Source organism: Medicago truncatula, chromosome 8 (assembly GCF_003473485.1).
Source record: "Medicago truncatula cultivar Jemalong A17 chromosome 8, MtrunA17r5.0-ANR, whole genome shotgun sequence".
NCBI lineage: Eukaryota > Viridiplantae > Streptophyta > Magnoliopsida > Fabales > Fabaceae > Medicago > Medicago truncatula.
In genome coordinates, this window is record NC_053049.1 from 42308571 (window position 1) to 42323192 (window position 14622).

General features: G+C 31.0%; 2 protein-coding genes across 2 annotated transcripts; one reads left to right on the forward strand and one right to left on the reverse strand.

The window, feature by feature from the left end:
- Positions 1-980: 980 nt before the first annotated feature.
- Positions 981-3198, forward strand: LOC120577380 (probable E3 ubiquitin-protein ligase XERICO). The gene is made up of 2 exons (XM_039828655.1): positions 981-1460; positions 2862-3198. The coding sequence occupies exons 1-2, from the start codon at positions 1071-1073 to the stop codon at positions 2862-2864; spliced, it is 393 nt and encodes a 130-aa protein (XP_039684589.1). The 5' UTR covers positions 981-1070; the 3' UTR covers positions 2865-3198.
- Positions 3199-9457: 6259 nt separating this feature from the next.
- On the reverse strand, positions 9458-10044 carry LOC11437166 (uncharacterized). The gene has a single exon (XM_003630039.4). It carries the CDS (start codon positions 9871-9873, stop codon positions 9646-9648), a length of 228 nt encoding a protein of 75 aa, XP_003630087.1. The 5' UTR covers positions 9874-10044; the 3' UTR covers positions 9458-9645.
- Between the last annotated feature and the right edge of the window lie 4578 nt (positions 10045-14622).

Genomic DNA, 14622 nt, shown 5'->3' on the forward strand with positions numbered 1-14622 from the left:
TTATCCAACTTTCGTCAAATCGATTAGACTTCCTCAAAGTGAACCCGATAAGTTATTTGCAAAACATCAGGAGGCATGTCGGAAGGACATTGAACGTGCTTTTGGAGTGCTTCAAGCTCGATTTAAAATCATCTGTGAACCAGCTCGCTTGTGGGACATAGCCGATTTGGGTATCATCATGAGGTCATGCATCATATTACATAATATGATTGTTGAGGATGAACGAGATACATATGCTCAACGTTGGACCGATTTTGAGCAATCTGAGGGAAGTGAATCCAGTACACCGCAACCATACTCGACCGAGGTGTTACCCACTTTTGCAAATCATGTGCGTGCTAGATCCGAGTTGCGTGATCCAAATGTTCATCACGAATTGCAAGCAGATCTAGTGAAGCACATATGGACAAAGTTTGGAATGTATGGTGATTGAAGATGATTTGTATCGTACTAAATAAATTACTTGTGTGTTGTATGCTTAGTTTGTTATCTTCCATTTTAAGTTATTTGTGTGTCGCGTGTTTAGTTTGTTGTCTTGCATTTTAAGTTATTTGTGTGTCGCATTTTAAGTTATGAAAATAAAAATTAATTATTTTACAAAATTTTGTTTTTCCAAAAAAAACTAAAAAATAAATAGTTAATTGTATTATTTTAATTTAATTATAATCGATAATTTTAGGTAATTATAAAAACAAAAATATAAAATTAAATAAGAATAAGAAATAAAAGGTGGTGGGGTAGGGTGTTGAATGAAAAAATCATTGAAGAGGTAAAAATTGGATGTGTGTTGAATTATAAAAAAGAAAATGAAAATAATGTGGAGTGTTGGGAATTGAAAAAGTGAATGTTGAAGGATATTGAATTATTTTTACCATTGTACATGGTCTAATAAGTATATACAAATAATAATCCTCTAAAAAAAAGTACATACAAATAAAAATGAAAATAACAACCTACTTCCCCAAAAGGTTATAATTAAAGTGCACCTGACCAATCTGCATTCATTCTTTTTGTATAAAAAAGAAGAAAAAGTTAGTACATCAGAAAAAATTGAATAGCACCAACAAACAATGACAATTCTCTCTGAGCTCTTATATCAGCTTTATGTGAAAACAATAGTCCTATTTACATATATGCTAATCGAACTTATCCTTGTCATTTGTTACCTAAAGTCAACAAAAAATCCAATTACCACAACCCAATACCTCAATTTCATTGAAGAGAAGAACCCCACAACAAGGTTGAAGAAGCTTGCAGCAGAGCACATAGATTGTAGGGTATGTTTATCTGAGTTTGAGGAAGGGGACATTGTTAGAAGCTTGAACTGTGAACACACATTTCATAAGGATTGTTTGGACAAGTGGTTCTTGCAAGAACAATATTGTGCTACTTGTCCACTTTGCAGGAACAAAGTTTTGTCGGACGATGTTGTTTCCAAGTATTGTTTGCTTCAAAATCAGGTAGAATTTGATGTGATTGATGATGAGTTTATGACTTTGTTATCTTCATTGAGAGGTGGTAGTATTTGGTATAGATATCTCTGATTTTTTATTTTATTTTTAATTTAGAAAATTGTCTTAAATTAGATGATTAATGTTGTATACCAAGTTTCATGCATGTAGAGATGGACTTGTAACTTGCTCTTCTCCTTTTTGGGTTTCCTCAAAAGAATGTTGATGTATTGTCGGCATAATTTACAATCTTAGATTCTTAATTTTGGTGTTCTTTTAGATAGAGTAGAATTTTTTTAGATTTAAGTAATAATTAATTGGAAATGTTAACAAGTGCGCTTGGGTATTTGTTTAGAAGTCCAAAAAATAAAAACTTTTATTAGAACTTGTGTTTTCACCATATTAAAAATTCAAAATATAACATTTTCTACATGAAATTCATAAATTATTGCGTATTTTAAATCCTTAACAAATGCCATTGGATAATTATGTTTGGTCTATGTGGTAAAAAACTCAAATACTTTAACTGAACAACAGAGGTTCAAACTCATACTCTTATATATTGAGAATAAGAGGAAATCTCACCTTATGTCCAAAAAGTTTTTCGACCATATTAATCACTATTAAACACGATGAATACTTCATATATATCACATGAATAAAAAGTTACTGATATTCTTCATATAACACACTACATATTCTTCATATTTTAATTATGTTTACCTTTCTATTTCAATCAAATCTACACGTATACTAGATGTAATTTGTAGGTGTCCCTGCCGGGAGTTTTTGTGTCAAAATATCAACGCTCTAACAAAAAAACCTCAAAAAAATTAGTTGTTGTTCAATTCTGCTTGCTGTGTATTTAAAAATTGGTCAAAGACATTTAAAGGTCCTTTAAGTTTTTTATTTTTTTCAAAGTCGTCCTTTAAGTTTCAAAAGTTCTAAAGTGGTCTTTTAAATTTCAAAAGTCTCAGACAAGTCCTTTTAGTTTTTGAATCGTTTCAAACAAGTCCTTTTAGAGGATAATGGTGATGATTCAGATGATAGCAACAAAAAACATTATCCACCATTTGCCATGTCTAAAATGGATGACTAATTTTAAGTGGGTGTTAGGAGCCAGATTTGGTAGCAAAGATGAGTTCAAAGAAGCAATTACCAACTATGTTATCTACAATATGACTTGTTTGAAACGATTCAAAAACTAAAAAACTTGTTTAAGACCTTTGAAACTTAAAGAACCACTTTAAAAAAAATAAAAAATTTAAAGGATCTTTAAATGCATTTGATCTAAAAAATATCAATGATCTGACTTATCATCAAAGTTTATAAATACTTTTCTTCCCCTAACAGATATTACTATCATCTATGATTATTATTATTAATTAAATATCTGTTCAAATTTGGCAGTGATGGAATCCTATCTCTTGCAAGATTTTGGAAATGGCACTGTTTTGATTTTTGGAGTCCGCATTAAAGCTAAATTTCCATCTGAAAGAGGTGATTTGGTCCAGTTGCTATGCGTAGTAGATGGACATGAAAATTCTTTATGAAGACCCTCCTTTGATAAAATGTAGGGGAAGCAGTTAAGAATTTGATGCATGATAAATTGACTCTTCATTTTATTGGTTGCAAAAATCCTAGGGGTTTGAGCAACTTCTTTAATGCGACTAGTGCCCACCACCTAGGGTAGACACATGCAAGAGCACAAGAGTTAGTTGTATACTCCCTCCGGTCCTAAATACTCTCACTCCGGTCCTTTATATAAGAAAAAAAATCAAAAATCATCAAAACCAAGATAATCATTACTTGTTGAAATTTTTTAAATATTTTTATAAATATACCCTTTTAAAAATTTGTGAAGTATTTAATATACCCACTAATATTGAAAAGACCAACATTAAATGAGGGTTAGAGAAGTCTTTTAAACAATAAATGTACCTTAAAAGTTGTGACTTTTTCTTATAAATATGACCAAATTTTTTTTTAAATTTTCTTATATATAGGACCGGAGGGCATAGTTTTAAAAACCGGCTCGGACCGGCCGGTCGAACCGGTTGGACCAAGAACCGGAGGGGTAAGCGGTTCGAGCTAGCTAACGGATCGGCCATGCTTTTAAACCGGCGTGAACCGGAATGACCCGGCCAAAACCGGTAAAAACCGGTGACTCGTCCGTTTTTTGAACCGGACCGGGTCAGTGATGGAAAGGAAAAAGAAGCGGAAGAACAGAAGAAAACGATGGACGGAGAAACGTTTTGATACTTGAAAACATCTTCATCTTAAGTGGTTTATGCTTTCACTATTTTAATTGCATCTTTGACATGATAACAATACACATTGATGTAGAAGAAGAAGAAAAAAAAGTAGAATATGAAAGGGAAAGGTCACATGCGGAAAGGATAGAAAGAGATGGGGAAGGTGTTTGTTGATTTTTTTTTTAATGTAAACTAGTTGGAGAGATTATTGTTTACAGTGGTGTGTATTTCTTGGAATTGTAACCAAGCATATTGACTATTCTTTGAAAATTCCAGAAGTAATAGTAGTCTCTGCCGTCTACAATTACTGCTATTTTAATTTTTTTAACTCTAAACTATTTTTTTTTTTGGATAGGATTAACTCTAAAATAATGTGAATCTCATTTAGGAAAAATAAAATAAAATGTGCATCTAATCAAAACATACTACTATATGCAAGGTGGATTTTTGCTTAAAAAAATATATGCAAGGTGACTTTTATGTGTTTTGTTTTATTAAAATGTAAATAAATATTTGTGACATTCATTATAAACATTCATCATTTTTTATCACTCATAATTGAGAACATTCATTATTTTTTACTATAATATGTAAAAAAAAGTTACTATGATTCTTATAAACAATTAAATGATGTTTTTTCTTATGAAATGTTGTTCTATAAAATATAAATATTGATAAATAGTTATTTATTACATAAAAAATTATCGTTCATTTATAAAATTAAGAAGCAGGAGTATCGGTACACCTTATTTTACGAGTGTACCGTAGAAGTTCCCTATTAAGTAATCTAGTGACTAGAAATTCTCCTTTTCAAAAAAATAAATGGGATGTCTGGGGTTCAAACTCCGACCCCTGCATATATTATGCAATATCCTTACCATTGAGCTAAACTCATGGGAACTCGGTTGCCTTGAAGTTATTTAAAGAAAATAATTACAATATTTTATTCTAAAATATTTACATAATTTAGACATATACCACCACAGTCCCGTAGTTTAGATATAATTTTATAGTTTTATAAATTATAATTTTTTACAAGTAGTTTAATTATAGAAATTCACATTTTTAAGATGAATAAATGGACTGTCCAATATTTATATCCCGATTATATATATATATCTTTCAATTGAGTTAAGTTTACGGAGACATTTTATAATTATTTTTAAAAAACAGTAATGTTGAAAGTTTGTCTTTTATATGTGGATGCTCCACAAAAATTTATATTGCTTTCGAAAATACAGCAAAATAATTTATATAAAATAATAATTAATTCATATAGCAAGAAGAGATGAGTTTTATTTTTTCATTGGGTAGAAAATGAAAGAAACGTCTATAAATAACGAAAGAAAGAAAAGTTAAAAATGTTCATCTTTTTTTTTTTTTGGTACAAAAAAAAAATTGAGAAAAATATTTGCATTAAGGTAATAGTAAACCACGTCGGTTGCTTGAACATCATATTTTCACACAATTACGACATTGATTATATAAATCTTCTTACTTATATATTGCTTGAACACTATTCAAACACTAACAAAAATCTAACCCTCGAGTCTGAGTCATATGTTCAATTGATATACACTTACATTGTTGGTCACTCGTACAACAAACAATGTCATGATCACAGTATCGTCATGAAGATTGAAATGAACAACTCACTTAGTTACCATTAGCCCATATACTATTGTTAAGAAAACCACACACAAACAAATTTACTGACACAACCAAACAAATCTTCTTTCCAAGGCATGTAGAATTTTCTCAACATAAAATAATCATTGCCTCATAGTCATATAAGATTACATATTATAATTTACTTAACTGAGCACCACACTAAGAAAGGATAAAAATACTCCCACTACAAGTGATTACCTGGTTTATAGGAGATGGAAATGACTTTGTTTCATGAAGAGCATTACTGTTCACTATCCAACTTCAAATGTATAAATTTAATCACTTTTTTTTAGCAAATAAATTTATGGAAACTATTTTCGTGTGAAATGTATAAAACGCACAAGAGCTTTTGACAAAAAACACCCCGACTTTACACTTGTAACCTTGTAGGGAGAGAACTGCAACAAGGTCGTCAAATAAAATTCTTAACCTTGGGAGGTAGCTTAAGATTCCAGACAATATTACAATGCCATGTCACTCGATGTTGCAACATATTAATATTAGCATACGTAATATGAGGATAAGCACTAAGCACCGTATACGTACCTTCCTTTTTCAAACTTACAAGTGGGAGCATCAGACAAGACCAAATCAAACAAAGGAGTTTTAAGGATTCTATTAGTTGTAGTATAAAATAAAAAAATAAAAATAAAAATTAACCAACCCCACATTCCATTGCTAAGCACGCGGTACTAAAAGCTATAAGATTTGACCAGGCTAACTGTTGTTGGAAAACCGGAGAAAGATGACCCTCATCAAACAACCATGGGTGATACCACAATGGTGTATGTACTCACCCGAGTCTATACTCCAATGAAGCCTCGTTGAAGAACATCTTTAGCACTCATGAGTCCGCGCCAAACATAACTCGAATTATGGCCAAGACATGCACTAAAATAATCACCTAAGGAAAAGTATTTAGTTTTGCGTAGTCCAGTGATTATGGCATTTGAATTTGAAATCAATTTCCAATAATGCTTGCCAACCATTGTCAGATTCAACGCTTTTAGACTCTTCAATCTCATTCCACCAAACACTTGATGTAGTTAAATGTTCCCATGAGAACCAATGTAATCCTCTAGAATTGCTAGTACTATGACCCCATAAAAAAATTCATCATCTTTTTAATATCATCATTAATAAGAGTTCCAAAAAAAAAAAACACTCATAACATAACGAGAATATTTTGCAATACGAATTTGATTAGAACCTCTCGACCTGCCTGAGACAAACATCGACTACTCCAAGATTTGATTATATTCAAAATCTGATCATATTTGTACTATTATGTCAAAAGAAAATGTGTACTATTCTAAAATGAGTTTTTCTATCATGTGCAAATTTGCACATGTTAAGAAGTTTAAAATAGAAATTTTATATTGAAACTTGTACATGTAATATTAAATATAAAACTTTTAAATGAATAATTGCTGTTTTTCAAAAAAACAGTTACCACTATTAGTTGTTTTAACATGTGCAATGTTGCACATGTTAAACAAACCCTTCTAAAATATATTCCTTCAATATTTACCCTTTTTTTAATTTATATTTTGAATAATTAAACTCACCAAATTAACAATTATCACTATTAAGTATGGTGAAAATTATCTAGATTATGTAATTATATTGTTTAAAATAAATTATTTAATATATTATCCTTTTGATTATTTTACGATCTTTTTAAATAAATAAAATATATTTTTTTATTATTTGTATACATTTAATTTGTAATCAGTTATTATATATTTAAAAAATTTCCTTTGTAAAATAAATTATAGATAAACTCGTACAACTTAACAAATATATTATAATTTCCCTTTCAATCTCTTTCCCATGTATATATTTATTTATTTTATATACATACACTTCTCAGAATCATAGACTACAACGAACAATTTCAAGTTAAGAAAATGAGAAATCAAAATATCGTTTCTCTAGTTATTCTTACTCTCTTCGTAATGTGGCTATGGTAAGTAAAGCTTTTTTTGACAAAGCTATTTGCTCCTTCTATCACTATGTGCCAATTTATTTATTTTCATCTGTGTATTAATTTATTTTTTATGGACTGTAATTTTTGGTGCAGTGCAAATGGTAGGACAGTGATCGAGCATAAAGTTTATGATTCTGCGCAGCAAAAAATTGTGATTACACAATGCATCAAGAAAGAATGCAACAAAAATTGTATAGAGCATGGCCAATATGGATGTTGTGAACATGAAAATTGCATATGCTATGAACCCACACCACATTGGCATTGTCCGAACAAACCCCGCTATAATTTCATGTATAAGAAATTTCTATAGAGAAATAAACTACGAATGTGCATGTTCGACATTAATCTTGAAGAATGATATAATCTTTTTATGATAATATAAAGGTGGTTTGATGATCTGTTAATGTCATAAATTATTTTATTTTTGCTGAACTTTTACGGTATATATATATATATATTTTTTTTGTCAATAATTGATAATGTGCATAATAACTGAGTAAATTGATTTTTAATAATTATTTATGACATGATGCTCACAAAAATATATTTAATATTTTTTTTCCAGCATTTAATTATAATTTTGGTTTATCTTGTTTGAACTATACTTAACTTCAATTCGGCCCCTCTATTTTTTTCAATGTAATCGAATCTATCTTTATACAAGTAGACTGCTCAGCTGGCCTTGATAATCTGCAACCAAATAGCAAGAAGAATCTCCCATTGGAATCTCCAATATTGATGATGTTGGGTTGGACATGCATGCCTTTGAGGGGTCAAATCTATGTTTTTTTTAAGTGGACTATTTTTAGACCTCATCCAAATTACAAAAGCTTTTTAAGATATTAACCATTTTTTAATGGTATGAGAATTAAAATATGATGAATTCAAAATTACAATGATGAAATCTATGTTTTTTTATAAGGGTTATCTTTAGAATTCCTTCAAATTACATGGACTATTTGAATTTTGAGGCATTAACCCTATTGTTTATAATATATCCATATAATAAAATGGGGGGCTGCTAACTTACTTCCACCCAAAAACATGAAGGAGTAAGTTAGCAAGCCTACTCCCAGGGGCGGAGCCACCCCCCAGCTAGCCTGGGCACTAGCCCGGGCTCAGCTCCAATTTTCTTTGTAGCAAGTCCAGCCAATACTAGAACTTTTAGCTTTTCCTGCGGATTTTTATGTAAATTCTGCATAAAACACATTTCCTGCAGATTTTGTCTAGGATTTCCTGCAAATTCCGCAGGAAATGTGAAATTATTCGCAGGAATGAAGTAACATTTTGCGATAATTTTTTTGCCCAAGCTCTATAAAATTTCTGGCTCCGCCACTGCCTACTCCCACTTGCTTTTTACTAAAAAACCAATTCTATCCACTTAAAAAAATTTAGCTCATAGTTACTCCTTGAGGAACTTGATCCTTCCTGTTTAAAAATACTAATTTTGTTTTAAAATGGGTACCCAAAACTGAAACGTGGGATGAAAGATGATGTTTTTTTTACAATAAACAACTTCATTCCATTGCTAATGCAAAGAACATTATAAAACAAGTTGAGCAAACACATCAAAGACATTTCCAATCCACAATACAAAGTCAGTTTTTTTTTTTCTTTCAATGATCAATGTGAGTTAAAATGCGAGTACAAACACTCTAAAGTAACCGATATACATACAATAACTAACCACTAAACAAACATGCTAAAGAGTTATTGATCCAACATAAAAAATCTATGTCACCCACCTCACCATTGATAAGAACATTGTTCATCCTAAGTCAAAGACTCCGAGTGGTTATCAACCATGTCAAAAAAATTGCCCCATCCAACTAAAGATTTTCAGTAAAAGGACAATAACAAAGGAATGACTTGATCACGCAGTGGTCTTGAAATTGTTCAAATTCGTCCATCATTGAAAAGCCAATTGGTATGATGAAGATATTTGTTTCGGTCACAAAATTATCGACCCACTATTTTTTAGAGTTTAATGATCAAGTAACCAATAGAGATGATGTGGCAAAACATTAGATTTTGATTAGATGCGAGTGTAAAACTGATTGAATTTTGACGTGGCAAATCAATTTTATACTCCAAGTGAATATCCTTTAAATCCTTAATTATGTGAGAGAAATTCTCTAAAGACAACCGTTAATTCAGATTCATATTCCAAGCATAGCTATGTACAAAAGATTTCATGAAAACTAGAAGACCATAAAATAAAAACAAATTACAGCAAACAAAGTAAGTAAATTATATCAATGATCGACTTATTTGATCAAGCAGAAAAGAAGTTGTTAGAAGCAGCAATAGCAAATTGGGTTTTGGGTTCCAAAACACTCTGAACAAGTTGCCTTTTCTCCTCCTTCAACTTGGAAACGAATAGTGAATAACAAGAAGACATGTTGATCTCCCATGTTTCTACAGCAGCAGCACCACCAGCATTTTTTAAACTCTTGACTCTTCTCTCATACTCCTCAGCTACTAACATAGCAATGTCAGACATATTGATATTTCTCTTACTATAGTATAAAGTTAATGAGATTTTGTTGTATTGTATTTTGTGTAATTGAAGAAGTTGGTATATATTGTTTTTTAGGCTTGATGAAAAAGCAAAAGTGATTGAATAAATTATTTATAGGAAAGGACATTGGGAAGGGTTGTGGATAAGGATGAGATTAAGTGCAATTGTGAAAGTGGGTTTGGTTTGTCTGTTTTGTGAATAACAATACATTTTCTTGTGGGTGGGGCAACTTGTTTTTGCTAGTGTTTGTTTCAAAAAGACAAATGAGTCATAGGACTGTGTTTGGGACGGTGGTATTAGAAATTAATTAATTAATAATAAAAAGTGGGAGCGCACATTGAATTGAATAGAATGTAAAACGTGATGAGATGAAATAGGGAAAAGTGGGACAGGGAGTATGTATGTAATGTAACTTGTTCTGTGTGCTGAGTATACATGATGATGAACATGGCCACATTCATCAGGTGGTCACTGCCCGCTCACGGTATCCTACTCTGCCCATCTCGCACATGGCTGCTCTCTTTTCAATTTAATTCTCTTCAAAGGCTAGAATTTTAGTAAATAATCAGTTTTGTCTTTGTTGTAACGAGTAATCAAAATTCTAAAACCAATTTCGGCATTACACAAGAAAACGACAAAGTCATTATAAACTCACACACATAAGTGGAGTTATCGGAGTTTGAACCCCGGTCATGACATCTGGCCTAACAATTTCGGCATTTTTTCAGTTGAACTAAGACTTCTGGATTAAATAATCGTGTATTTTATTAGTTAAAGTAGTTTCTGATGTAAAGATAATCTTTTAATATTGACAAAAACTCTTTTATTATAAGGATCGATGTAACACTAAGTACTTATAGCTATATGGATTAATATGAAAGTATATTGAAAGACTGACATGACAGTATTTTAACGTTAGAGACTATTATCTGAAATATTTTGATGCACAATCAGAAATATTTTCGTATGCAATCTAATATATTTTGACTCTATCTAAAATATATTTTGGTACATAGTTTAGTATATTTTTGTATTCAATATGATATATTTTCGTACTCATTTGAAATAATTTTGTACTAGTAGATCTAACATATGAATTAATTCTTCTAACATATGAATTAATTTGTTCCCAAAGTTTCTCCACATGTTATTGTAAATTTTCTCTATAAATAGAAAACTCGTAATTTATTCTCCACATAGAAAAATGATTTTAACATAGTATTTTATCCGTTTTAAACTCTTTTATTCCATTATCGATACTCGCTATATATCCGTTGGTAAAAATGACGGTTATAAGTTCAATTTTTGCTGCCAATGTGAGAAATTCTTCAACGGATAGTCTTATTTGTAAATGCACACTTCTTGAGTGTTGACTGTTGAGGCATGACCTTGACCCTTATGACACTTCTTAGTCGAGTTTAAAACTAGATCGTGATTTTTCACTTGAAAATATAAGACTGTCTGCCCAGTAAAATGTAGCATTCTAATTACGCAATGGTAAACACAGATATCAATTAAAACATGTCCTACATAGGCCTCCTTATAAAGTAAATAAAAACACATAAGTTTAGTACTGAAAAAACAACATGGAGTTAGAAGCCAAATCTGAACACAACAATACAAATAGGAGGCTTCACTAAGCTAAAATCACTTCTTCCTTTTCTTTGGTGGCTGCAAAGCTTCCTCATCTTCATCCTCCTCTTCCTCTTCATTGTCTTCTTCATCAACACCTTCCTCCTCGTCCTCTTCTCCACCCTCTTCCTCATCGTCATCATCCTCGTCCTCATCGTCATCCTCATCTTGGTCATCACCATCTTCATCATCTTCCTCTTCTCCATTTTCATCTGCCCCACCAGCACCACCTTCAGGAGCTTTCTTCGAGTTGCTCTTATTGTTGGAATTGTTGCCATATCCACCTCCATCTTCAGATGACAATTCATCCTCCCCTTCTCCAAATGCACCATCTCCGTCATCATCTTCTTCGTCTTCATCATCGTTGCCATCTTCTCCTTCAGCATCATGTTGCTTGTCTTGACTTTGGGTTTTACTATCTCCTTTGGTTGTAGGCATGTCGGTTAACATTAACGCATAGAGTTCCTACACCCATTTTATAATGTTATAAAAAAAACTTATATGCATGTCATAAAACAACTTATATACACATTGATGCATTTAAGTGAAACAAACAAAGCGGATAATACAGAGGAACGACAAGTGTTTAAGATGTTAAGTAATTAAAACAAAAAATTGTAACACCCTCGAAGAACATTTTCAAAGAATAATTGTATCATAAACCATAAAGTTAATGTAGTATGTTTAATCTCTCAAAAAAAAAAAACAATGTAGTATGTTTAATGTGTTAATATTGTTTATAAATTAATTTCAAATTACGATTTAGCCATGTTAAAAACATGTAATATTAATTATAGCCAACTCAAGGATTACAAAACAAATTAGTAGTACAATTAATTAGACATAGTTATAAAAAAAAATGTCGTTATTTGGAAAAAGACTTGCACTTAGAAACAATAATTTTTTAAAATGCCAGATAGGGCCTAATAATTAGCCAAGCAATTAATTTTGTGAAGATGCTCGTCTTAGACAAACAAATTCATCATAAAAATCAACATTGGTATAAAAAACGTTATCCATGTTACCTTTCAAAGAAAACTATTTATTTTAAAAATAAAATAAAAAATAATTGTAAAATCAAATTTAAACTCGCACAAGATGCTTCAAGCAATTACTTCGAATAGTTAAATTTAATTGAAATTTAGGAACAAGCCCATAATTATTGGTGATATGATATGTCGTTAAGTACTCCGTATTATTGTATAATAAAAAGTTTAACTGCACTGACTGTGTACAACATATTTATATTTTTTTAACTTTTTTTTGGTACAGATTTATATTTTTTTTACCAATATTAGTACTATGTATTTATTTGTTTGCACAAGTTGACCGACATCACTTAATAGTGTGCTCCACATCCATCAAAACGACACGCGTTTAAGGTACGTGCTTTACGCTCAATGGCATATCCAAACCGAATAATCCACGAATCTGCTTCTTTACACTTTTACTATTATTTTCGCACACACGACAAAAACATATTTTATATACCCAACATACATTTACTATGGTCCGTCCTATAGTGACAAAAAATAATTTTAAAATAATTGATAGTAAAAAAAAAAAAAAAAAAAAGGAAATGACAACAAGTTAACAAGTTGGAATCAAATTTTCTTTGATACTCCAAAGTTGGGATCAATTTTAGTCGAAAGAACATATCAAAATCAATTTTAAATCTCCTCTAAAATTCGTCACTTTTATTTTTTGTTACGAGATCTTCGCTTTAATTCTTTTTTTTTTTTTTGGTCAAGTAGCCTAGTGGCTAGAGCTCACACAATTTAATTGTGGAGAAGTGGAGTGTCCGGGGTTCGAACCCCGACTCCTGCATATAATATGCAATATCCCTACCAACTGAGCTATGCTCACGGGGATCGCTTTAATTCTAATTCTATAAGAATAAGAATAAATAAAAGCAAGTTTCCCCTAAACAATTTTTTTTTGTAAAAAGAATAAAAATGAAAGGCTATTATCTATAGAAAAGGTGCGTACGTTAAAAAAAGAATAAAAGTGAAAGGCTACTTTTTATAGGAAAGGTGCGTACGTTAGTACAATCCCTAAAACCAAAAAAAGTTCAAAACCAGCGCAAAATAGTAAAAATATAATAGACCATAGAACAAACAAGTTAAGCCTTCTCAGTCATACCATATCCGTTTACCCTAAAAATCGCACAGGCCACCATGGCCTATAACTCGTGAGCATGCGCAAATTAGCATTAGTAGTGGCTTAGGTGCATGCATGATATGATTTTGATAAAGACAAAAGGAAAACCCTCATAATTGATTATAGACTATTAGACCAGAAGAAAAGAAAAAAAAAAAAATTTGAATTTGATAAAACACAGATTGCTTTCAATCAAAAGATAGTACATAGTATACAGATACGATTAGATCTAGTCAAGGTTGAAAGCAGTAAAAAAAGATTGACACTTTTAATCAATTTCTTAATACTTTAAAAACATTTTTGTGAAGTGACGAAGAAAAAGTACTTACCGGAGCCAAAAGCGTGGCTTTGACAATAGCAGAAGCTAACATGGTTACAAGAGCTTCCGCGGCGTACGTTAACGCGCCAAAACGGAGCGTGGCGTCCATCATCGAACTCTGCTGTTCAGTTTCCATTTCGTACGACAAACAAACAAGTCCCTTCTTCTCTCAAACCACAAAACGAATATTATCCTGTAAATAATTAATTAATAATTAATTAAATCATATCACCATCACCGTTAGCTAGATCATCTCAGAAATCACGACAGTTGCTGCTCTTTTTTCAGAAATCATGACACCAATTATTACTTTAATTTTTTTTTAATAAAATTAATTTTAACAAATATTTCTCCTTAAACCATACAAAACATAAATTATACAATAGTCTCAATTGTATAAAAATTCACTAAAATTATTTAACGAAGAATTAAAACTAATTAGGAAAGCATAAGAACAACAGTTAGAATTTTGCTTTTTTAAAGTGAAACATGAATAAGCTAAACAACTCACCAAAAGTGGAAGTGTTTGAGCAAAAAAGAGGGGAAAAAAACTTTCAGAAGCAGAAATTTCAACGCATAAACTGAGAAATTGAAAATTAAGCATAAAAAAAAAGTGAATT

What these genes read in the sequence shown, in the direction of transcription:
- LOC120577380 (XM_039828655.1), top strand. Translation starts at nt 1,071, where the DNA reads ATGACAATTCTCTCTGAGCTCTTATATCAGCTTTATGTGAAAACAATA.
- LOC11437166 (XM_003630039.4), bottom strand. Translation starts at nt 9,873, where the DNA reads ATGTCTGACATTGCTATGTTAGTAGCTGAGGAGTATGAGAGAAGAGTC.